Here is a 22,309-nt window from a genome sequence, read left to right on the forward strand (position 1 = left end):
AGGGTCGCAGACGAACCTGAGAGAATCGGGGGACCTGAGGTCACAAGGTGAGTGCTTGGGCCTACCCCTGACTGCCACTTCCCCTCTCCTGCCTCAGCACCTCCCGACACTTACCCCAGGGCATTAGATGGGGCCCCAGTCTCATCCTGCAAGGCCAACTTCCTGAAATGCCCTGTGGCCCCAGCCTTCTCTGCCAGCTCCTCTCATTCCCACCCCACCCCAAGCACCTTCCCTTGACCATCTTAAACTTCAGCCTCCGGCTGGGTGCCATGGCCCACGCCTGTAATCCCAGCACTTTGGGAGTCCAAGGGAGGCAGATCACCTGAGGTCGGGAGTTTGAGACCAGCCTAAGATGGAGAAACCCCGTCGTTACTAAAAATACAAAAATTAGCCGGGCGTAGTGGCGCATGCCTGTAATCCCAACTACTCGGGAGGCTGAGGCAGGAGAATCGCTTGAACCCGGGAGGCAGAGGTTGCGGTGAGCTGGATTGTGCCATCGCACTCCAGCCTGGGTAGCAAGAGTGAAACTCCGTCTGAAAAAAAAAAAAAAAAAAAAAAAAAAGCCTCATCCCATCCACAACTCAACTCCTCTTCTGGTCAATGCCCCCACCTCCTTTTGCCTCTCATCCAGTCATGGCACAATGTTTGCTGGCAGCTCAGGGCCAGCAGGAGGCAAACATCTGTACGGACCCAGATCATGAAGATTTTAGGCTTTGAGGGCCAGGCACCCTGTGTCACGCCTGTTCAGTTGTGCCATTGTAGTGCAAAAGCAGTCATATTCAACACAAAACAAATGGGTATGGCAGTGTTCCAGTGAAACTTTATTTACAAAAGTAGACAGCACTGGAGTTTGCCAAGCCCTGGTTTTGTCTGAGTTCCCGGTTTAGAGACCCAAGTGGAAACCGGAGCCTTCCCAGCAGCTGCAACAAACTGCCAGGGCTGACTCTCATTGGTTGGGACTTGGTCACATGCTCATTCCTAAACCAATGCCCGCAGCCAGAGAGGAGAAGTACTCTGGTTGGTCAGACCTGGTCATGTGGTCACCCTTGACCCAAGCACAGTGGCCGGGAAGTAGAATGCTCTCATTGGCAGAGCTGAGTCGTGCTCACCCAAGCTGAGGGGCGGCCCCACCGGAACAAGGGAGGCTAGCCCTGGGATGCTCATGTAGAGCAGCACTCTCGTACTTCAGGCGGGACGTTTCTTTGTTGTGCAGGGCCCTCTTGCACATTGGAGAATGTTTATCATCCCTGACCTACCCCATCCCCAACCCAGTCAGTGCCAGCAGTGCTCCCATCCTAAGACATGTGACAATCAAAAAGCCCCCAGAGGCCGAGCACAGTGGCTTATGCCTGTAATTCCAACAACTCAGGAGGCCAAGGCAGGAGGATCACTTGAGCCCAGGAGGTCGAGGCCGCAGTGAGCTGTGATTGCACCACTGCATTGCAAGACCCTGTCTCAAAAAAACTAAGAAGTGGCCGGGCACTGTGGCTCGCGCCTGTAATCCCAGCACTTTGGGAGGCCAAGGCAGGTGGATCACCTGAGGCCGGGAGTTTAAGACCTGCCTGCCCAACATGGTGAGACTCCGTCTCTACTGAAAATACAAAAATTAGCTGGCCGTGGTGCCTGTTCTCCCAGCTACTTGGGAAGCTGAGGCAGGAGAATTGCTTGAACCCGGGAAGCAGAGGTTGCAGTGGGCCAAGATTGTGTCATTGCCCTCCAGCCTGGGCGACAAGAGCGAAACTCTGTCTCAAAAAAAAAAAAAAAGGCCGGGCGCAGTGGCTCACACCTGTAATCCCAGCACTTTGGGAGGCCGAGGCGGGCAGATCACGAGGTCAGGAGATCGAGACCATCCTGGCTGACACGGTGAAACCCTGTCTCTACTAAAAATACAAAAATTAGCTGGGGCCAGGCGTGGTGGCGCGTGCCTGTATCCCAACTACTCAGGAGGCTATGGCAGGAGAATCGCTTCAACCCAGGAGGTGGAGGTTGTGGTGAGCCGAGATCGTTCCATTGCACTCCAGCCTGGGTAACAAGAGCAAAACTCCGTCTTAAAAAAAAAAAAGAAAAGAAAAGAAAAAAGAAATTTCTCATTCAAACATTCAAACCGTGTGGCCAAGCCAGGCTGGTAAGGCCACTGTGATCTATGCGGTCATTCAGGTCCCCAGGTTCTTGCATCCCGATTCCCTGGAGCCCTTGTCATCTTCACAGTTGAGGCTGGCCTGTGCCACTGCTAAGTCCAGCTCCTGGGAGATGTGGGACAGGAGAGCCTCGCACATGCAGGTTCTTTGAAGGAACTAATGTGGATGGCACACCTCACTTCTGCTCATGTCCCAGAATTTACAGACAAGGTCACACCTGGTTGCAAGGGAGGCTGGAAAGTGTGGTCTCTAGCTGGGCAGCTCTGTATCCAGTTGAAACTGTCGCTGGGGTAACAGGGGAAGATGTTTTTTGAGGGGATGGCTAGGAATCTGTCCCGAATTGGGAAGAGTTGTCCCTTCAGCCCTCCACCACATTCCTCTTCGCTCCCATCTCTGACCCCTGACATCTTCTCGCCTCAGTTGCCATCTACCTTGGGATCAAACGGAAACCGCCCCCCGGCTGCTCCGATTCCCCTGGAGTGTGAAGCTGACCAGCTCGCGCCCTCCTGAGGCCCTGATGGCAGCTCTGCGCCAGGCCACAGCAGCCGCCCGCTGCCGCTGCCGCCAGCCACAGCCGTTCCTGCTGGCCTGCCTGCACGGGGGTGCGGGCGGGCCCGAGCCCCTGTCCCACTTCGAAGTGGAGGTCTGCCAGCTGCCCCGGCCAGGCTTGCGGGGAGTTCTCTTCCGCCGTGTGGCGGGCACCGCCCTGGCCTTCCGCACCCTCGTCACCCGCATCTCCAACGACCTCGAGCTCTGAGCCACCACGGTCCCAGGGCCCTTACTCTTCCTCTCCCTTGTCCCCTTCACTTCTACAGGAGGAGAAGGGGCCAGGGAGGGGATTCTCCCTTTATCATCACCTCAGTTTCCCTGAATTATATTTGGGGGCAAAGATTGTCCCCTCTGCTGTTCTCTGGGGCCGCTCAGCACAGAAGAAGGATGAGGGGGCTCAGCGGGGGGAGCTGGCACCTTCCTGGAGCCTCCAGCCAGTCCTGTCCTCCCTCGCCCTACCAAGAGGGCACCTGAGGAGACTTTGGGGACAGGGCAGGGGCAGGGAGAGAAACTGAGGAAATCTTCCATTCCTCCCAACAGCTCAAAATTAGGCCTTGGGCAGGGGCAGGGAGAGCTGCTGAGCCTAAAGACTGGAGAATCTGGGGGACTGGGAGTGGGGGTCAGAGAGGCAGATTCCTTCCCCTCCCCTCCCCTCACGCTCAAACCCCCCCTTCCTGCCCCAGGCTGGCGCGGGGCACTTTGTACAAATCCTTGTAAATACCCCACACCCTCCCCTCTGCAAAGGTCTCTTGAGGAGCTGCCGCTGTCACCTACGGTTTTTAAGTTATTACACCCCGACCCTCCTCCTGTCAGCCCCCTCACCTGCAGCCTGTTGCCCAATAAATTTAGGAGAGTCCCCCCCTCCCCAATGCTGACCCTAGGATTTTCCTTCCCTGCCCTCACCTGCAAATGAGTTAAAGAAGAGGCGTGGGAATCCAGGCAGTGGTTTTTCCTTTCGGAGCCTCGGTTTTCTCATCTGCAGAATGGGAGCGGTGGGGGTGGGAAGGTAAGGATGGTCGTGGAAGAAGGCAGGATGGAACTCGGCCTCATCCCCGAGGCCCCAGTTCCTATATCGGGCCCCCCATTCATCCACTCACACTCCCAGCCACCATGTTACACTGGACTCTAAGCCACTTCTTACTCCAGTAGTAAATTTATTCAATAAACAATCATTGACCCATGCCTACTCCATGCCAGGCCCAGTGCTGGACACAGAGACATGAAGCTCTGTCTGTGGGAGACAGGGATTCTGACACAGACACTGGACAAACCATTGTCTTGGGGAGCCCAGAAGAGAAAGTGGGCAGGGTGGGGTCATTGGGGAAGATGCTCTAGAGGAATTAATGCTGAAATGGGGTGTTGAAGGATGAGTAGGAGTTAGTTAGGCATTGAGTTTGCCCTGGGCAAAAGCCCAGAAGTGGGAGTATGTGGTATATCTTCAGAGAACTGGGTAATTTCAGTGTGGCTGCTGTGTTGGGCATGGATGGAGAATCAGCAAGAGAAATGCTGTATTAGGACGAATAATCCATCTACGCTGCTTAAGCAAAAAGGTATTTGTTGGTTTATGTTACTTAATAGTCCAGGGGCACCTGGCTTCAGGTAGGTTTGATCCAGGCATCAGGCCATTGCATCTATTTTTTCAGTATAAGTTGAGTTCTAGTAATTTTTATCAAGTAAGTGCTCCTTTCCTGATGGCACAGATGACTTCAGCAGTTAGAAGTTTCTATCCCTCCAGCTTTCTGCAGCAGAAAGACCCTCATTGTCAGTTTCCCAGCAAAAGTCCCAGGGCAGACTCTCATTGGCCCAAATGGGCCATGTGATTTTCTCTAAACCAATCACTGTGACTCTAGAGTGGCCAGACTCAGAGCTGCACTTAGTAGGGGTTCCTCAAAGGAAGGTCAAGTGTCATGAGCAGGAGAAAAGGCATGGGAGCGGGACAGATTATAGTGGTTGAAGTCTGTGCAGTACAGAAGGGCGGAGCTTATTCACACAGCACCTTTGGGGCCAAAATGAATAAGCTGGACTTTCTCCCCATGGCACTGGGGAGCCATGGAAGTTCAGGGAACTTCAGGGAAGAGGCTTGGTCAATTCCTGAGAGCATCCTCTGTGCTGGGGACACAGTGGTAATCAAGACAGCCCCAACACTGCCCTCATAGAGCTCACAGTCCAATGGAGGAGGCAGATGTGTCCTCAGGCAGCGACTGGGCAGGGCTGGTATAGGGGAGTCCAGAGGTGATGCCTGCCTCAGCCAGGGAGGGCTTTCTGGAGGAGAAGGAGCCAGCTAGACATGGATAGGAGTGCGTTTTAGGCACAGCAAATGGCACGTACAAGGGCCAGGGAGCAAGAGAGAGGACAGGTCCTCAACAAATGGCATGTGACTTGGTAAGTGTAGAATTGCTGTGAGGTATGGGGCTAGGGGCGTCAGTAGGGCCTTGAAGGTTATGGACAGGGGCCTGGGCTTTCTTCCAAGGGCACTGGGGGAGCCATGGCAAGGTTGTAGGCAGGGTAGAGATGGGCGGGTTTGTGCTATGTGCAGGGTGGAAGGGAGGGAAGTTGACAGGTCAGAAGATCAGGAAAGAGGTCGGGGCTGGACAGATGGGGAGAGCGCAGATAGATTTAAGAGAGTCCTGTGAGGCAAAGTGGGCAGGACCTGGTAACAGGTGTCTGGACTGTGGCTTTGGCTGGCTCAGAAGGTCCCCACTGGCGTGTGTGGTCTATGTAGCCTCTGGGTGTGGAGCTGGGATCTTCAACTGGGGACAGTACAGTAAAGAACATCACAGCATCTCACAGGTTCTGCATACCTTAATGTTTAGAATCTCTCCTAACCTTCCTTCTAGTAATCTCCCTGGGAACTTTTGGGGACATCCCTAGGCCTCAATTTCCCCTCTGTAAAACAGAGGGCAGATTGAACTACAAGGGCCCTTAATCTCTGTGACTCTTGAGGTTTGAAAAAGCACCTTAGGTTCCTGAGGGCTTTGTCGGTTCTTCCATTTACTCCCACCTCACTTTTTTTTTCCCCTAAAACGTTTGTCTTTTGGGGCCCACCGACTGTGTCCTTGTTAACGTAGACATTGGCCTGTTTGACTGGGTGGAGGTGATTGACGTGTCCAACACCCAATGCATGTTCAGATACTGCTTGACTTCTATTAGCTCTTCTCCCTCCACCAATTGCTCTACCACGCCTCTTTCCTGTTCCTTCCTGGGACTGAGTTCTCCAAAAGGCCTATCCCTAAAGACTTCATGGGGATTCTCAGACTCACAGATTGGAGAGGGAAACAGCTTGGTCAAAGACATTGAGGTGGGAATTGGAGGGTGTCAGGTGTGAAAGAATCAGAGGAGTAATGGGGAAAGAACTGGAAAGGTGAGCCTCCAGCAAATGGTATGCATTTCAGTGTGGCCTTGAGTTGCAAATAACAGAAAAGCTTTCTAGGAGAAATGGGGAGCCATGGCAGGTTCTTGAGAAAGTAAGGGACTGGCAGCAGCTACAGAGGGATGAAGTCAGACGGGACAGAAGGAGGCCAGTGAGAAGCAGAATATAGGTAGATGTGATGAGCTGCATGGGAGGTCTCAAAACTGGAGACCGTTGGGCTAAATTCAAGTTTCAGACATTTCTTTTGGCTGCATTCCTCCCCAGCGTGGACCTCGTGTTTGAGATCTGAGCATGACTAATTCAAAGCCATAGTTGGAAAGGGCCCATGCTTTGGGTGAGTGACACTGGGCTCAGTGTTTCTCTGGGTCTCAGATTCCCCATAGAGCCTTCTAATTTTTGGACTAGATTCTGTGACCTAACTTTGCCTCATTTTAGACCCGGGATAAGACATGTTTAGTACATGCCTAGACAGGACAAACCACTCCGAGACCACACAGTGGCCAATTGCACGTCCTCCCTCAATAACTATCGCACAAAGCTAAGGCCACCAATGCTTTTATTTATCGCTTTGCGTGGAGACAAAGCACAAGCTCCGAGTGTGCTGGGAGCTCTCCATTAACTAGAGCTCCTGGTTGGGGTGGAGCTCTAGGAAAAGAAGAGGACCCTGCCAGGGAGATATTTCATTGGCCAGAATCCAGAGGATGGAACCCATTGGTTGGAACTCTGGTTGAAACTGGAACTCTGAGAAGGGTGGAGAGAGCCCCCAGGTGGGACTCTGGGACAGCGGCAAGGAGTGAGGGAGCAGGACTCTGGTGGGCCAGGCCCTCCCACTGGCTGGGTTCCGGCAGTCGGTGGCAGGTGGGCAGGCGCCTACTTCTGGGCGGGGATCATGTCGTCGATGGACTGGCCTTTCTCCAACTTCTTCTCCATTTCCACCATGAGCTTCACACCATCCACCACCAGCTGCACCTGTTCTACTTCGGACGAGCCCAGCCGATCAGCGTTGGACACGTCAAATACTGAGCCCACGGCAGCTGTGTCCACGCCACCTGTGGGAGCAAGGGACAGGGGCGTGAAGAGGCAGCGAAGGTGCAGAGGGGCTGGGACGTGGCCCCCGTGCCAAATGCAACAGCCGCATGTAGTGAGTGCCTACTGTGTAACAGGTTACCTGCACACAGGTAATGCCTGTTCATTCCTGAGCTCACGAGTCTCTGGCTTCAGATGGGGTACCACGCCACTCAGTTATCAAACATAGTATAGTGGGTAAGAGAGTGGGTTCTGGAGCCAGGCGGCCTAGGGTCGAATCCTGACCACTCCTCGCTTTATAAATGGGGAAACTGAGGCCCCGAGGGAGGTCCAAGGGCATGTGCAATGCATATTATATAATCATGAAAATCCCACATTGACTCCTATCACATAGGCATATTGACACCCATTTTACAGAGGAAGAAATGCAAGCTCACAGAGGGTCAGCCCTTGCCGGATCCCCAGAACTCGCAGGGATGTCGCACCTCTCCTTCCATCCCTGCAAAGGGCCCTCGCTCCCCCTCCGTCGTGGTGCAAAGGATGTGGGAGCCGTACCTGTACCCCTCTTCTGCAGACGCAGGCGGGTGAGGATCTCCTCGAACTTGGGGTGCTTGCTCAGGTGCGCCAGCTTCACATGCACGCCTCCACGCAGCCCAGTGCCCAGGTTGGATGGGCAGGTGAGCACGTAGCCCAGGTGCTGGTTCCACATGAATGGGTGGCCAGCTTTCTTAAAGATCTCCTCAATCTGAGGTTCAGAGAGAGGACCAGGGGTCAGCGCCGGCAGGCACCCCCAAATGCACCCGCAACATGGACAGGGTCCGGAGGGACAGGGCGTGGGAACGTGGTGGAGGTGGGATTCTGAGGGGAACAGGGAGGTAGGAGATTCCGAGGGTGCTGGCTAGACAATGGGGACCAAGGCAGGATTTTGAGGGGCGGGGACTAGGAACGCTTTGAAGGCGGGTTTTTTTTTTTTTTTTTCCAGAGTCTCTCTGTGTCACCCAGGCTGGAGTGCAATGGCGTGATCTCGTCTCACTGCAACCTCTGCCTCCCAGGTTCAAGCGATTCTCCTGCCTCAGCCTCCCGAGTAGCTGGGACTACAGGCGCGCGCCACTACGCCTGGATAATTTATTTATTTATTTATTTTTTAGTATAGAGACGGGGTTTCACCATGTTGGCCAGGCTGGTCTTGAACTCCTGACCCTCCTCAGCCTCCCAAAGTGCTGGGATTACAGGCGTGAGCCACCGCTCCCAGCCTGAAGGCGGATCCTTACGGGCGGGGCTTGGGCATAGGGTGGAGCTGGGTCCAGGGGCGGGGCCCTGAAAAGCGGGTGGGGCTAGTTTTGGGGGGCGGGGTTTGGCATGGGGTGGAGCCAGGTCCGGGGGGCAGGGCCCTGGAAAATGGGTGGGGCAGGGCTTAGTATAGGGGAAGGGGTGGGGCCTCGGAAAGCAGGTGGGGCGTTCAAGGTGGAGTCAGAAGTCAGCAGCTAAGGGCAGACACCCACCTTCTGCAGCCCTACGCAGAAGCGGCGGAAAACCTCCTTCATGTTGCCCCCCTTCTCCATGGAGATGACCCGGAGGTGATCCTCCTCGTTCACCCACACCAGGAAGCTCTTGTTGTCATTGTGCCTAGAGTAAGGTGCCGCAGCAAGAGGCCAAGGTGTCAGCCCCGTGGGAACCCCATTCCCAGCCCTCCCCCAAAACATCTGCCCACCGATGGGGGAAGAGGGCCTGAGGGGTGGGAGGTGGGTGGCATCTGCCTCCTCAAAACGCAGAAGCTTAAACCTGTAGACTCTAATGTCACAGGATCTGCAAAACGTTGAATCCTGGGATCAAGGACTTTTAGGGACTTAAGTCTTTGAACAGTATTATTATAGATCCTTGGGATCTCAGGATGTTTGACAAACAGAAGCTTGGGATCAGAATTGATAACACTTGGAAATCCTACATCTGGTCTCAGGACCAGAAAATCTTCCCATCGTAGTGTGTTAGCTCCCAATCCTAGCATCTCAGAAGCAGGATCCTAGAACATAAAATATTAAGGCTGGGTGCAGTGGCTCACGCCTGTAATCCCAGCACTTTGGGAGGCCGAGGCGGGCGGATCACAAGGTCAGGAGATCGACACCATCCTGGCTAACACGTCGAAACTCTGTCTCTATTAAAAAATACAAAAAAAAATCTGGGCATGGTGGCGGGCATCTGTAGTCCCAGCTACTCAGGAGGCTGAGGCAAGAGAATGGCGAGAACCCGGGAGGTGGAGCTTGCAGTGAGTCGAGATCGCGCCACTGCACTCCAGCCTGGGCGACAGAGCGAGACTCCATCTCAAAAAAAAAAAAAAAAAGAACATAAAATATTAAGATCTGGAAATGGCCGGGTGTGGTGGCTCATGCCTGTAATCCCAGCACTTTGGGAGGCCAAGGCCGGAGGATTGCTTGAGCCCAGGAGTTCAAGACTACCCTGGGCAACATGGCAAGACCCACATATCTACAAAATTTTAAAAATTAGCAGGCATGGTGGGACACATGCCTGTAGTCCAAGCCACTGGGGAGGCTGAGGCGGGAGGCTCACTTGACCTTGGAAGGTCCAGGCTGCAGCGAGCTATGATCCCACCACTGCGCTCCAGCCTGGGCAACAGAGCAAGACCCTGTCTCAAAAAAAAAAAAACAACCTGAGGGCAGGCATGGTGGCTCACGCTTGTAATCCCAGCACTTTGGGAGGCTGAGGTGGGCGGATCACTTAAGGTGAAGGGTTCGAGACCAGCCTGAGCAACATGGCAGAACGCTGTCTCTACCAAAAATACGAAAACTAGCTGGGCACAGTGGCACATGCCTGTAGTCCTAGCTACTAAGGAGGCGGAGGGTGAGAGGATCGTTTGAACCCGGGAGATGGAGGTTTCAGTGAGTCGAGATCGACCCACTGCACTCCAGCCTGGGCCTCAGAGTGAGAGTCCATCTCAAAATAAATAAATTAAATAAATGAGTGGAATCTTAAAACCTAAAAATATTTAAAATCTTGAAATCTTAGAATCATCCCATCTGTATATCTTAGCACCCAGGCTCCCTTCATCGATTGAAACCTAGGTTCTCTAAATCTTTGACTATCTGAATCAGGGATTCAAAGAGTCAAAACAAGTCTAGAAATAATACTTTATAATAAAGATAAGACGAATAACCAAGATGTACTGAACACTTAGTGTATACCAGGCACTGCTTTTTTTTTTTTTTTTGAGACAGAGTCTTGGTCTGTCGCCCAGGCTGGAGTGCAGTGATGCGATCTCGGCTCACTTCAAGCTCCGCCTCCCGGGTTCACGCCATTCTCCTGCCTCAGCCTCACGAGTAAGTAGGACTACAGGTGCCTGCCACCAAGCCCGGCTAATTTTTTGTATTTTTAGTAGAGACGGGGTTTCACCATGTTAGCCAGGATGGTCTCGATCTCCTGACCTCGTGATCCGCCCGCCTTGGCCTCCCAAAGTGCTGGGATTACAGGCGTGAGCCACCGCGCCCGGCCCAGGCACTGCTTTTAATACTTTACATAAATTAACTCATTTAATCCTCACAAGAACACCAGAAACTACAAATTATTGTGATCCCTATCCTATAGCTAGGAAACTGGGGTAGAGAAAAATAAAATAAGTTGCCCAAGGTCACAAAGCTAGTAAAGCTAGTAAATGGTAGAGCTGGGATTTGAACCTAGGGAGTATGGTTCAAGTCTGAGTTCTTATTTTTGAGACGGGTAGCTGGAGTGCAGTACCTCGGTCATGATTCACAGTAACCTCAATCCTCTGGGCCCAACTGATCCTCAGCCTCTCGAGTAGCTGGGACCACAGGTATACGCCATCACGCCTGGCTTTTTTTTTTTTTTTTTTTTTTGAGACGGAGTCTCCTGTCGCCCAGGCTGGAGTGCAGTGGCACGATCTCAGCTCACTGCAAGCTCCGCCTCTTGGGTTCAGGCCATTCTCCTGCCTCAGCCTCCCAAGTAGCTGGGACTACAGGCGCCTGCCACGACGCCAGGCTAATTTTTTATTTTTTTTGTAGTTTTAGTAGAGACGGGGTTTCACCGTGTTAGCCAGGATGGTGTCAATCTCCTGACCTCGTGATCCGCCCACCTTGGCCTCCCAAAGTGCTGGGATTACAGGCGTGAGCCACCGCGCCTGGCTTTTTTTTTGTTTAATTTTTGTAGCGACGTGGTCTCCCTATGTTGCCCAGGCTGGTCTAGAACTCCTGGGCACAAGCGACCCTCCTGCTGCAGCCTCCCAAAGTGCTGGGATTACAGGTGTGAGCCGCCGTGCCCGGCCAAGTCTAAGTTTTTAACTACCACTTCTCCGGTCCAGATATCCCAAAATCTGACACACAGACCACAGGATGGGCAGGGGCGGAAGGCAAGATCATTTTCTGTGGCATTTAGAAGATAATAATTATGTATATGGCCTTGGTTTTGGTGGAGGAGTGAGGAGGGCCGTTGCAGGACTGGAGGAGGCTGGGGGAAGAGGAAGCCAGGGGGCGGGGAGGGGCCTCACCAGATGCCACGGGCGTCGGGCCAGTCGCGGGCCATGCCTGAGGCCAGCAGCAGCGGGGACACGGGCTTGTCGAACAGGAAGTGGTCATCGATGAGCTGCTGCTGCTCCTTCTCCGTCATGCTCTTCAGAGGGTAGTACTTCCCTTTGAACTCGCCCGTCAGGCTGTTGAGAGCTATGGGGACACACGAGGGAGTGGTCAGCAGCCTGTCCCACTTCAACCAGGGTGTGGAGGCCCAGGGTTCCCCCTGCTGCTTCTCCTAACGGGCCTGGGCCTTGGCCCCCTGGATGTCCTAAAGGCACCTGAACCCTGTGTCTAAACCCACACTTGTGACGGCTCCCCAAAATCTGTTCCTGCCATCTGTCCAGGCCCCCAGGAATGGCCACCCCATGTGCTCAATCTGGAAAACAGACCCACCCCTTCCCCGGAGGGACCCTCACATCCAATCCACCTGCAGGCCACAGTGTGCTGGTGCCTGCTCCTAATGGCTGGCAAGACAGATGGCTGAAGTCTCAGGACTTTGAGAGGCCATTAGTAAAAATTATTATAAAGTAGAATGGTAGCCAGGTGCACTGGTACGAGCCTGTAGTCCAGATACTGGGGAGGCTGAGGCAGGAGGATCACTTAAGCCCAGGAGTTCGAGTCCAGCCTGGGTAACATAGCAAGACCCCCATCTTTTTTTTTTTTTTTTTATGAGACGGAGTTTTGCTCTTGTTGCCCAGGCTGGAGCACAATGGCGCGATCTTGGCTCACTGCCACCTCCGTCTCCCGGGTTCAAGCGAATCTCTTGCCTCAGCCTCTCAAGTACCTGGGATTACAGGCATGCGCCACCATGCCCGGCTAATTTTGTATTTTTAGTAGAGACGGGGTTTCTCCACTTGGGCGCCCGGCCCAAGACCCCAATCTTTAAAAAAAAAAAAAATTGTAGGCCGGGCGCAGTGGCTCATGCCTATAATCCCAGCACTTTGGGAGGCCAAGGCAGGCAGATCACTTGAGGTCAGGATTTTGAGACCAGCCTGGCCAACATGGTGAAACCCCGTCTCCACTAAAAATACAAAAATTAGTCGGCCATGGTGGCACACGCCTGTAATCCCAGCTACTCAAGAGGCTGAGGCACGAGAATCACTTGAACCCAAGAGGTGGAGGTTGCAGTGAGCTGAGATTTTGCCACTGCACTCCAGCCTGGGTGACAGAGTGAGATTCTGTCTAAAAAAAAAAAAAAAAAATTGTGTTTTTATTTGTATATTCATATATAAAATATGTGTATAATGAATTTGTGTTTGTGCATATGTACAATAAATCTATAATATTTATATATCTTATACATATCATATAATATACAGACATACCTTGTTTTATTGCATTTTGCAGATACTGTGTTTTTTACAAATTGGAGGTTTGTGGCAACTCTTTGTCCAGCAGGTCTATTGGAGCCATTTTTCCTACAGCATGTGCCACTTCGTGTCTCTGTGTCACATGTGGGTAATTCTCACAGTACTGCAGACTTTCTCATTATTACTATATCTGTCATGGCGATCTGTAATCAGTGATCTCTGATGTTACTGTTTGAATTTTGGGGGGTGCCACCGACCTTGCCCATATAAAAGGGTGAACTTAATGGATAAATGTGTGTGTTCGGACTGCCCCACTGACCAGCCATTCCCTCATCTCTCCCCATCTCCTTGAGCCTCCGTATTCCCTGAGACACATGATTTTGAAATCAGGCCAGTTCAATTCATAACCTTACAATGGCCTCGAGGTGTTCAAGTGAAAGGAAGAGTCAACATTTTTCACTTTAAATCAAAAGCTTCATAGGCCAGGTGCGGCGGCTCACGCCTGTAATCCTAGTGGTTTGGGAGGCTGAGGCAGGCAGATCACCTGAGATCAGGAGTTTGAGACCAGCCTGGCCAAGATGGCGAAACCCCGATTCTACTAAAAATACAAAAATTAGCCAGGCGTGGTGGCGCATGCCGGTGATCTCAGCTACTTGGGTGGCTGAGACACGAGAATTGCTTGAACCACGAGGTGGAGGTGACAGTAAGCCAAGATTGCACCACTGCACTCCAGCCTGGGCGACAAGAGTGTGGCTCCATCTCAAAAAAGAGATTCTTTTCAAACTATTACTGCTGGCCAGGCACTGTGGCTCACACCTGTAATGCCAGCACTTTGGGAGACCAACATGGGAGGATCACTTAAGCCCAGGAGTTGGAGGTTATGGTAAGTCATGATTGCACCACTGCATTCCAGCTGGGCAACAGAACAAGACCCTGTCTTGAAAAGAGAGAGAGAAAGAGAAGGAAGGAAGGAAGGGAGGAAGGGAGGGAGGAAAGAAGGGAGGAAGGGAGGGAGGAAAGAAGGAAGGAAGGGAGGAAGGGAGGGAGGAAAGAAGGAAGGAAGGAAGGACGGAGAAGAAAAGGGAAGGGAAGGGAAGGAAGGGAGGGAGGGAAGGAAGGGAAGGAAGGGAGGGAGGAATTGCCGCAGCCATCTCAACCTTGAACGACAACCGCCCTGATCAGTCAGCAGCCCATCAACATCAAGGCAAGGCCCTACACAACAGAAAGGTTCCAACTTGCTGAGTCCTCAAATGATCACAACATTTTTAGCAGGATTTTAAAATTAAGGTATGTACTTTTTTTTTTCTAGACATAATGCTATTGTGCACTTAACAGACTACAGTATAGGATAAACATAACTTTTTTTTTTGAGATGGAGTCGCACTCTGTCCCCCAGGCTGGAGTGCAGTGGCGTGATCTCAGCTCACTGCAACCTCTGCCTCCCAGGTTCAAGCGATTCTCCTGCCTCAGTCTCCCAAGTAGCTGGGATTACAGGTGTGTGCCACCAGACCCAGCTGATTTTTGTATTTTTAGTAGACATGGGGTTTTACCATGTTGGCCAGGCTGGTCTCAAACTCCTGACCTCAAATGATCCACCTGCCTCAGCTTCCCAAAATGCTGGGATTACATGTGTGAGCCACTGTGCCTGGCCTCTTTTTATTTGTTTTTGAGGCAGGTTCTCACTCTGTCACCCTGGCTGGAGTGCAGTGGCACAATCACGATTCACTGCAGCCTCAACCTCCCGGGCTCAAGTGATCCTCCCACCTCAGTCTCCTGAGTAGCTGGGATGACAGGTGTGTGCCACCACTCCTGGCTCATTTTTGTATTTTTTGTAGAGACAGGGTCTTGCTGTATTGCCCAGTCTGGTCTTGAACTCCTGGGCTCAAGCGACCCTCCCTCCTAGGCCTCCCACACTGCTGTGGGAGCCACTGTGCCCGGCCTCAACTCCTCCTTTCTGAGGTGGCTCCCTTCGGTCATTCTCCACCACACCCATGTCTTGGCTTCATGGCACTTTTGAATTATCTTGTTCATCTGTGGGTTTCTGTATTTCCTCTTGTCTCCCCACCAGCTGAACACTCTGTGAGAACAGTGAGGGACCCCTATCTCCCCACACAGGGCAAGAACCCCTGGAAATGTGTGCTGGATGAACAGATGGCAGGACGCTGGGGGCAGCCAGGTGTCTGCGTAGGTCTTCTCAGGGGCCGTCGAGTCTGGACAGCATCCCTGAATCTCCAACACAGCAGGTAATGCTGACAGCCCGCACCATTCCCCAAGTCCCCACGATTTACCAAGCTCTTCCCCTACTTTGGAAAGCGGAGGCCCAAAGAGACCCGAGGACCTGCCCATGGAGGAACAGAGCCAGGGCTGGGTGACCCCAGCAGTGGACGGGGTAGGGGCGCTCACCTTCCACAGAGAGCTTCTCCACCGCCCGGCGCTCGCCACGGGAGCAGTGTGGGGGCAACGTGTAGCCCTTGATGCTGCGGCCAGTGCGGACGCGGCTGCTGAGCACATAGTTGGGGTCCAGGTCGTCTCCACCCTGGAGAGCGGGTGGGAGATCAGGACCAGGCAGATCCTCTGCCCTCTCCAGCAAGCCCAGGTCTCCCCCAGATGCTCCCCTCAGTCTCCCTGTTGCTTCCTTTGCCCTCTGCGTCCTCACTGATTGGGTGTGTGGAGCCTCTCCCCGCCACCCATACCTGGGCTCTGTCTCTCCCTTCTCTGTCTCTCTCCCCTCTCCTATCTCTGTTTTTCTTTATACCTCTCTCTCCCCATCTTCGTATATTTCTTTTCCTTTTTTTTTTTTTCGAGACAGGGTCTCTCTCTGTCGCCCAGGCTGGAGTGGAGTGCAGTGGTGCCATCATAGCTCACTGCAACCTCAAACTCCTGGGCTCAAGCAATTCCCCTGCCTCAGCCTCCCAAGTAGCTGGGACTAACAGGTATGTGCCACCATGTTCGGCTAACTTAAAATAAATTTTTTATAAATAGAGACAGGGGCTGGGCACGGTGGCTCACACCTGTAATCCCAACACTTTGGGAAGCTGAGGTGAGCCAATCACCTGAGGTCAGGAGTTCGAAACCAGCTTGGCCAACATGATGAAACCCCATTTCTACTAAAAATACAAAAATTAGCTGGGCGTGGTGGTGCGCACCTGTAATCCCAGCTACTCAGGAGGCTAAGGCACGAGAATCACTTGAACCTGGGGATCAGGGGTTTCCGTGAGCTGAGATCGAGCCACTGCACTCCAACCTGGGTGACAGTGTGAGATTCTGTCTCAAAAAAAAAAAAAAAAAAATAGAGACAGGTTGTCACTATGTTGCCCAGGCTGGTCTCAAACTCCTGGGCTCAAGCAGTCCTCCTGCCTCAGCCTCCCAACGTGGTGGGATTACGGGCATGAACCACCATGCCTAGCTAAATTTTTAGGCTTTTTTTTTTCTTTTTTTTTGGGCAGAGACGGGTTCTTGCTATGTTGCCCAAACTGGTCGTGAACTCTCCTGGCCTCAAGTGATCCTCACACCTCAGCCTCCGTAAGTGCTGGGATTACAGGTATAGCCACTGCACTCAGCCTTTCTGCCCATTTCTGTTTCTCTTCCTGTCTCCCTTTCTCCCACTCTCCTTGTCTGTGTCTGACTGCAACTGCGTGTGTCTCTCTCTCCCTGTCTCTCCTGCCTTCTCTGATGCTCCCTTCTGTCTCCCTCTGTGTCTCTGCCTCTACCCCCCCTTCTTTTTTTTTAGGCAGAGTCTCGCTCTGTCACCCAGGCTGAGTAGCTAGGATTATAGGTGAACACTAGCATGCCTAGCTAATTTTTGTATTTTTAGTAGAGACTGGGTTTCACCGTGTTGGTCAGGCTGGTCTCGAACTCCTGACCTTATGATCCGCCCACCTCAGCCTCCCAAAGTGTTGGGATTACAAGCGTGGGCCACTGTGCCCGGCTATGCCTCTTCCTTTTCTACATGCTTTTGTGCCTTTCTTCTCCCTCTCCCTCTCCTTTGTCTCTCTGTCTCCTTGGCTGTCTGTGTCTCCTTGGCTGTCTCTGTGTCTCTCTGTCCCTCTCTCTTTCCTTTTTTTTTTTTTTTTCTGAGATAGAATCTTGCTCTGTCACCCAGGCTGGAGTGCAGTGGCACGATCTCAGCTCACTGCAGCCTCCGTCTCCTGGGTTCAAGAGATTTTCCTGCCTCCACCTCCTGAGTAGCTGGGATTACAGGCACGCGCCACCATGCCCAGCTAATTTATTTTATTTATTTATTTATTTATTTATTTATTTATTTATTGAGACGAGTTTCGCCCTTGTTGCCCAGGCTGGAGTGCAATGGCACGATCTCTGCTCACCACAACCACTGCCTTCCAGGTTCAAGCGATTCTCCTGCCTCAGCCTCCCACGTAGCTGGGATTACAGGCATGTGCCACCACACCCAGCTAATTCTGTATTTTTAGTAGAGACGGGATTTCTCCATGTTGGTCAGGCTGGTCTCAAACTCTCAATCTAAGGTGATCTGCCCGCCTTGGCCTCCCAAAGTGCTGGGATTACAGGTGTGAGCCACCGCCGTGCCCAGCCCCTTTTTTTTTTTTTTAAAGACAGAGTTTTGCCATGTTGGCCAGGCTGGTCTTGAACTCCTGACCTCAAGTGATACGCTCACCTCAGCCTCCCAATGTCCCTCTCTCTTTCCATCTCTCTGCTTCTCCACACCTCTGTGTCTCTCTCTGTCTCTGTATTTCTCTGTCTCCCCCCATTTCTCCTGTGATCTCTCTCCTCCTCACCCCTCGGCCCTCTCCTCCTGCGCAGACACCGACCTTGAGGTTTTCATGGTTGAGGTCAGTCTTGTGCTTGTCAGTGGGTTTGTAGCCCCCATGGCGATCCGAGATGATGGGGTCAAAGAGTTCCTTGAAAACTTCATAGGACTCCTCATCACCAGCCACGCAGCCCACGGTCATGATGAAGGGGTGACCTGGAGGGGTGGGGGTGAGGTCAGAGCTGCTTGTCCCCAGCAAACAGGGCGTGGGCTCGTGGGCTCAGTGGAGACTGTGTGGACATGTGTGTCGGGATGGGGGCGGGTACATTCAATACCTCTGGGTGGGAATTGAGAATAATAAGGGTTGGGCGCAATGGCTCATGCCTGCAATCCCAGCACTTTGGGAGGGTGAGGCGGGTGAATCTCTTGAGGTCAGGAGTTTGAGACCAGCCTGGCCAACAGGGTGAAACCCCATCTCTGCTAAAAATACAAAAATTAGCTGGGTGTGGGGCACACACCTGTAATCCCAGCTACTCAGGAGGCTGAGGCATGAGAATTGCTTGAACCAAGGGAGTGGAGGTTGCAGTGAGCCAAGATCACACCACTGCACTCCAGCCTGGGTGACAGAGCAAGACTCTGTCTCCAAAGGAAAAAAAAAAAAAAAGAGAAGACTGAGGACTGGTGGGAACTGGGAGGGAAGGCTGGGAGAGGTCAAGGTGGCTGGGAGGGGTCAAGGTGGGAGAGAAGAAAGAATGCTGGGGGCGGGGTCAAAGGAGAAAGGGGAGCTTCAGAGGGTACATGGTGCTAAAAGCATCAGCACCTCGGAAACATTAGCACCCAACGTCATGACATCTTAGCCTGAAATGTTAGGATCTCAGGCTACCACCGTACCACAGAGGGTCAGGAGGGTAAGAGACTTGAAAGACCCTCTTATTTCCCAGTGGAAAAACAGGGGCCAGGAGAGAGGGGCCTCTCCCCGGCATCACACAGTGAGCTGGACGTGAGGGGCACTAGAGCCTCCCCTCCACTCCCAGCTCTCTTCGCCTTGCAATGTCCTTTGAGAAACAACCATAACATTAATAACATCCCCTGTCAGATTCCTTTTTTTTTTTTTTTGAGACAGGGTCTCACTCTGTGGCTGGAGTACAGTGGCGCGATCTCGGCTTACTGCAACCTGCACCTCCCAGGCTCAAGCGATCCTCCCACCGCAGCCTCCTGAGTAGCTTGGACCACAAGCTCTCATCACCACACTTGGCTAATTTTTCTGTATTTTTTGTAGAGACAGGGTCTTGCTATGTTGCTCAGGCTGGTCTCAAACTCCTGGCCTCAAGTGATCCTCCCACCTGGGCCTCCCAAAGTGCTGAGATTACAGGCATGAGCCACTGCACCTGGCCCCCCTGTCAGAGCTTGAGCACTCACTTGGTGCCAGGCGCCACTCTAAGCACCGCACAGCCATTGACTTGTATTTTCACAACGTGGGCGCCCATTTTTCAGATGAGGAGACTGAGGTTCAGGAGGTGAACCGACCTCCTTGGGGATCTCACATTATTCTCGTGCATGTTTATTGCGTGGTTTGCTGGGTACCTCGCACTGTCCCAAGCCTTTACGTATATTAATGCATTGATTCCCACAACAGCCCCATTTTACAGATGAGAAAACTGAGGCCCCCCGCTTCAAGGGAGGTGGGATTGGGGCATGGCCGGCAGCCTCCAGAGCCCCCGTGTAGCCCCTTCAGTGCTCCACTGGGGAGGCTCACCTGGGTTGTCCACTCCTGTCTGGATGACATCATCTACAGTGAAGCCAGATGGAGTCTCCTTGTCCCGCAGCTTCTTGTAGAGTTCAAGGGTCAGTACCTTGGCCATGTGGTTGTTATGTTTGCTGAGGTCGGGGTACTCCTCCTCAGGCTTGTAATTCAGCTTGAACTTGTTATGGGTGTTACCGAATGGCATGGTGGCGGTGTAGGAGACCTGATGGGCAGGGCAGGAGGGGAAGATTGAAGATTAGCTGGCATCTTTTTTCTTCTTCTTTTTTTTTTTTTTCTGAGACGGAGTCTCGCTCTGTCACCCAGGCTGGAGTGCAGTGGCACGATCTCGGCTCACTGCAAGCTCCACCTCCTGGGTTCACACCATTCTCCCGCCTCAGCCTCCCAAGTAGCTGGGACTACAGGCGCCCGCCACCACGCCGGCTCATTTTTTGTATTTTTAGTAGAGACGGGGTTTCACCATGTTAGCCAGGCTGGTCTTGATCTCCTGACCTTGTGATCTGCCCACCTCGGCCTCCCAAAGTGCTGGGATTACAGGCGTGAGCCACTGCACCCGGCCTTTTCTTCTTTTTTTTGAGATGGAGTCTCACTCTGTTACCCAGGTTGGAGTGCAGTGGCGAGACCTCGGCTCACTGCAGCCTCCACCTCCCAGGTTCAAGCGATTCTCCTGTCTCAGCCTCCTGAGTAGCTGGGATTACAGGCGCACACCACCATGCCCGGCTAATTTTTTTGTATTTTTAGTAGAGATGGGGTTTCACCATCTCTACTGGTTGGCCAGGCTGGTCTCGAACTCCTGGCCTCAAGTGATCCACCCGCCTCGGCCTCCCAAAGTGCTGGGATTACAGGCGTGAGCCACTGTGCCCCGCCTAGCACAGTGGGGTCAGGCAGGCTGTGTGACTTGGAGCAAGAGAAATCCTCTCTCTGAGCCCCTGTGTCTCAGCAGGAAGGCATCTGGAGTCTTAGATCAAGGGCCTGGCTCTGCCATATCCCAGCTGGGTGAGCCTGGACTAGTCATTCTTGCTGGAAACTCAATTTCCCCAGGTGGAAAACGGGCCCCTCCCGGAGGCTGGAAAAATATTTTGTGTGGGTAAGAGTGTAGGTTCTGGAATCAGCCCAGGGTTTGATTCCCAGCTCTGCTACCTACAACCAGCTGTGTGACCAGGGACAAGTTGCTTAACCTCTGTGCCTCAATTTACTCATCTAGAAAATGAGGATCCTAACAGCACTCGCCGCATGGGAGTGTTGAAAGGATTTAATGTGTGAATACAGGTGTAGCTCTCAGAACAGTGCCTGGTACACAATAAGCATTATTTCACTTAGCTGCTATTATTATTATTATTATTATTATTATTATTTTATGTTTGAGACAGAGTCTCGCTCTGTCGCCCAGGCTAGAGTGCAGTGGCGTAATCTCAGTTCACTGCAACCTCCACCTCCCAGGTTCAAGCAACTATCCTGCTTCAGCCTCCTGAGTAGCTGCAACTACAGGCGTGTGCCACACCTGGCTTTTTTTTTTTTTTTGGTATTTTTAGTAGAGATGGGGTTTCGCCATGTTGGCCAGGCTGGTCTTGAACTCCTGAACTCAAGTACTCAAGTGATCCGCCCACCTCTGCCTCCCAAAGTGCTGAGATTACAGGCATGAGTCACGGCACCTGGCCTGTTGTTGTTATTTTAAAGGTTCGTGTGAGGAGCTGGTGAGAAGGTGGAGGTGAGGGTGCTGCTGGGAGTATGTGAGCAGGTTCTTGGATTATCAATCCAAAGACAAAGGGCTGGGTTGGGGGAGGGCTGGGTGGCTGCCCCCACCTCTGCCTGCTGACAGTTCTCCCACAGGGCTCAGAAGGGAAGAAAAGCTCAGCCTCTGGGTCGTCAGAGGCAGGTTCAAATCCCACCTATGCCATTTCCCTGCTGTGTGACCCCAGGCCAGTCACTAGGCCTCTCTGGACCTCTGTCTCCTGTGAACTGAGCCTGCCCCATAGGATTGCCAGGATCCTCTGAGCTTGGCCATGAGGTTGGCTGAGCACAGGCCCTGGCATGGAGTTGGAGCCTGGAACCCTGGTGGCTGCTATTATTGTTATTTGTTATTACTACTTTTTTGCAGAGATGGGGTCTCACTATGTTGCCCAGGCTGGTCTGGGACTCCTGGCCTCAAGTGATCCTCCAGCATCGGCCTCCCAAGATGCTGGGATTATGCGTGTGAGCCACTGCGCCAGGTCCTATTGTTATTTTATTCACTGGACCCAGAAAGGAGAAGGGACCCAGAAAGGAGAAGGGGCCTCCAGCAGCGGTGGGAGACGGGGATGGGAAGCAGGTGGGATTGTGGGAGGGAGATTGGGACCACGGTGAGCTGAAGCCAGGGAAGAGGAACAGGGACCCGCCAAAGACCTTGGGTGCTGCTGTCCAGGGTGGTTGGTTATTTTTAGAATCTGGCAACTGCCTGCCATCCCACCCCCAGCTGCTGCCCCACCCTACCCCCACATTCCGGGGCTCGGCTTGCACCAAGTCAGCAGGCCCAAGACAGGTGGGCCAGGGTGGCTGGGAGGACACGGGTCCAGGCCTCGGGGCTCAAGGACATCCTGGGATGGCAGCCCAGACCCCCTCCTTCAGAGGATGCCCCCCTAATCCCTGCCAGGGACACCCCAGGAGAGGGCACTGAGGCAAGGTGGTGACCCCCCCCCACAAGAGACATAAGCAGAAAGCCCCAGAGCCACACACCCCCACCACCGCAGACTCCCCAGATCACACTGTAAACTGAGTCACACAGTCACACTTCCAAACTCAAGGACATGCCCAGGACACTCATGTGTCCACTACTAAGTCAGATACAAGGTCACAGGGACCCACACAGTAGCAAACGCAAAGAAAGCCTGCGACACCTGCTCTTGCAGACTCTGCT

At 52.9% G+C, this 22,309-nt stretch overlaps 2 protein-coding genes across 7 annotated transcripts in view; one reads left to right on the forward strand and one right to left on the reverse strand.

The window, feature by feature from the left end:
* MARK4 (microtubule affinity regulating kinase 4) overlaps window positions 1–3,869 on the forward strand; it is a 52,330-nt gene extending 48,461 nt beyond the window's left edge. For all 5 annotated transcript variants that reach the window (XM_003817533.6, XM_003817534.6, XM_008970746.4 and 2 more), the window contains 2 exons: window positions 3–47; window positions 2,559–3,869. In XM_003817533.6, the coding sequence (XP_003817581.1) occupies window positions 3–47; window positions 2,559–2,895 (382 nt within the window). In that variant the 3' untranslated portion in view covers window positions 2,896–3,869. The remainder of the gene's footprint in view (window positions 1–2; window positions 48–2,558) is intronic.
* Window positions 3,870–5,904: 2,035 nt separating this feature from the next.
* On the reverse strand, window positions 5,905–22,112 carry CKM (creatine kinase, M-type). Of its 2 annotated transcripts, XM_055102951.2 has the most exons (8): window positions 19,411–22,112; window positions 17,683–17,870; window positions 17,450–17,480; window positions 15,332–15,475; window positions 11,597–11,768; window positions 8,586–8,709; window positions 7,639–7,828; window positions 5,905–7,106 (listed from the first exon to the last, which is right to left on the reverse strand). In XM_055102951.2, exons 1-8 carry the CDS (start codon window positions 19,601–19,603, stop codon window positions 6,928–6,930), a joined length of 1,221 nt encoding a protein of 406 aa, XP_054958926.1. In that variant the 5' UTR covers window positions 19,604–22,112; the 3' UTR covers window positions 5,905–6,927. The 2 variants fall into 2 exon arrangements, with proteins under 2 accessions (XP_054958926.1, XP_003817584.1); XM_003817536.5 differs by lacking the exon at window positions 17,450–17,480 and having other exon boundaries at window positions 15,332–15,464; window positions 17,716–17,870.
* Window positions 22,113–22,309: the final 197 nt, after the last annotated feature.

The sequence above is a fragment of the Pan paniscus genome, chromosome 20 (assembly GCF_029289425.2).
Source record: "Pan paniscus chromosome 20, NHGRI_mPanPan1-v2.0_pri, whole genome shotgun sequence".
Taxonomy (NCBI): Eukaryota; Metazoa; Chordata; class Mammalia; order Primates; family Hominidae; genus Pan; species Pan paniscus.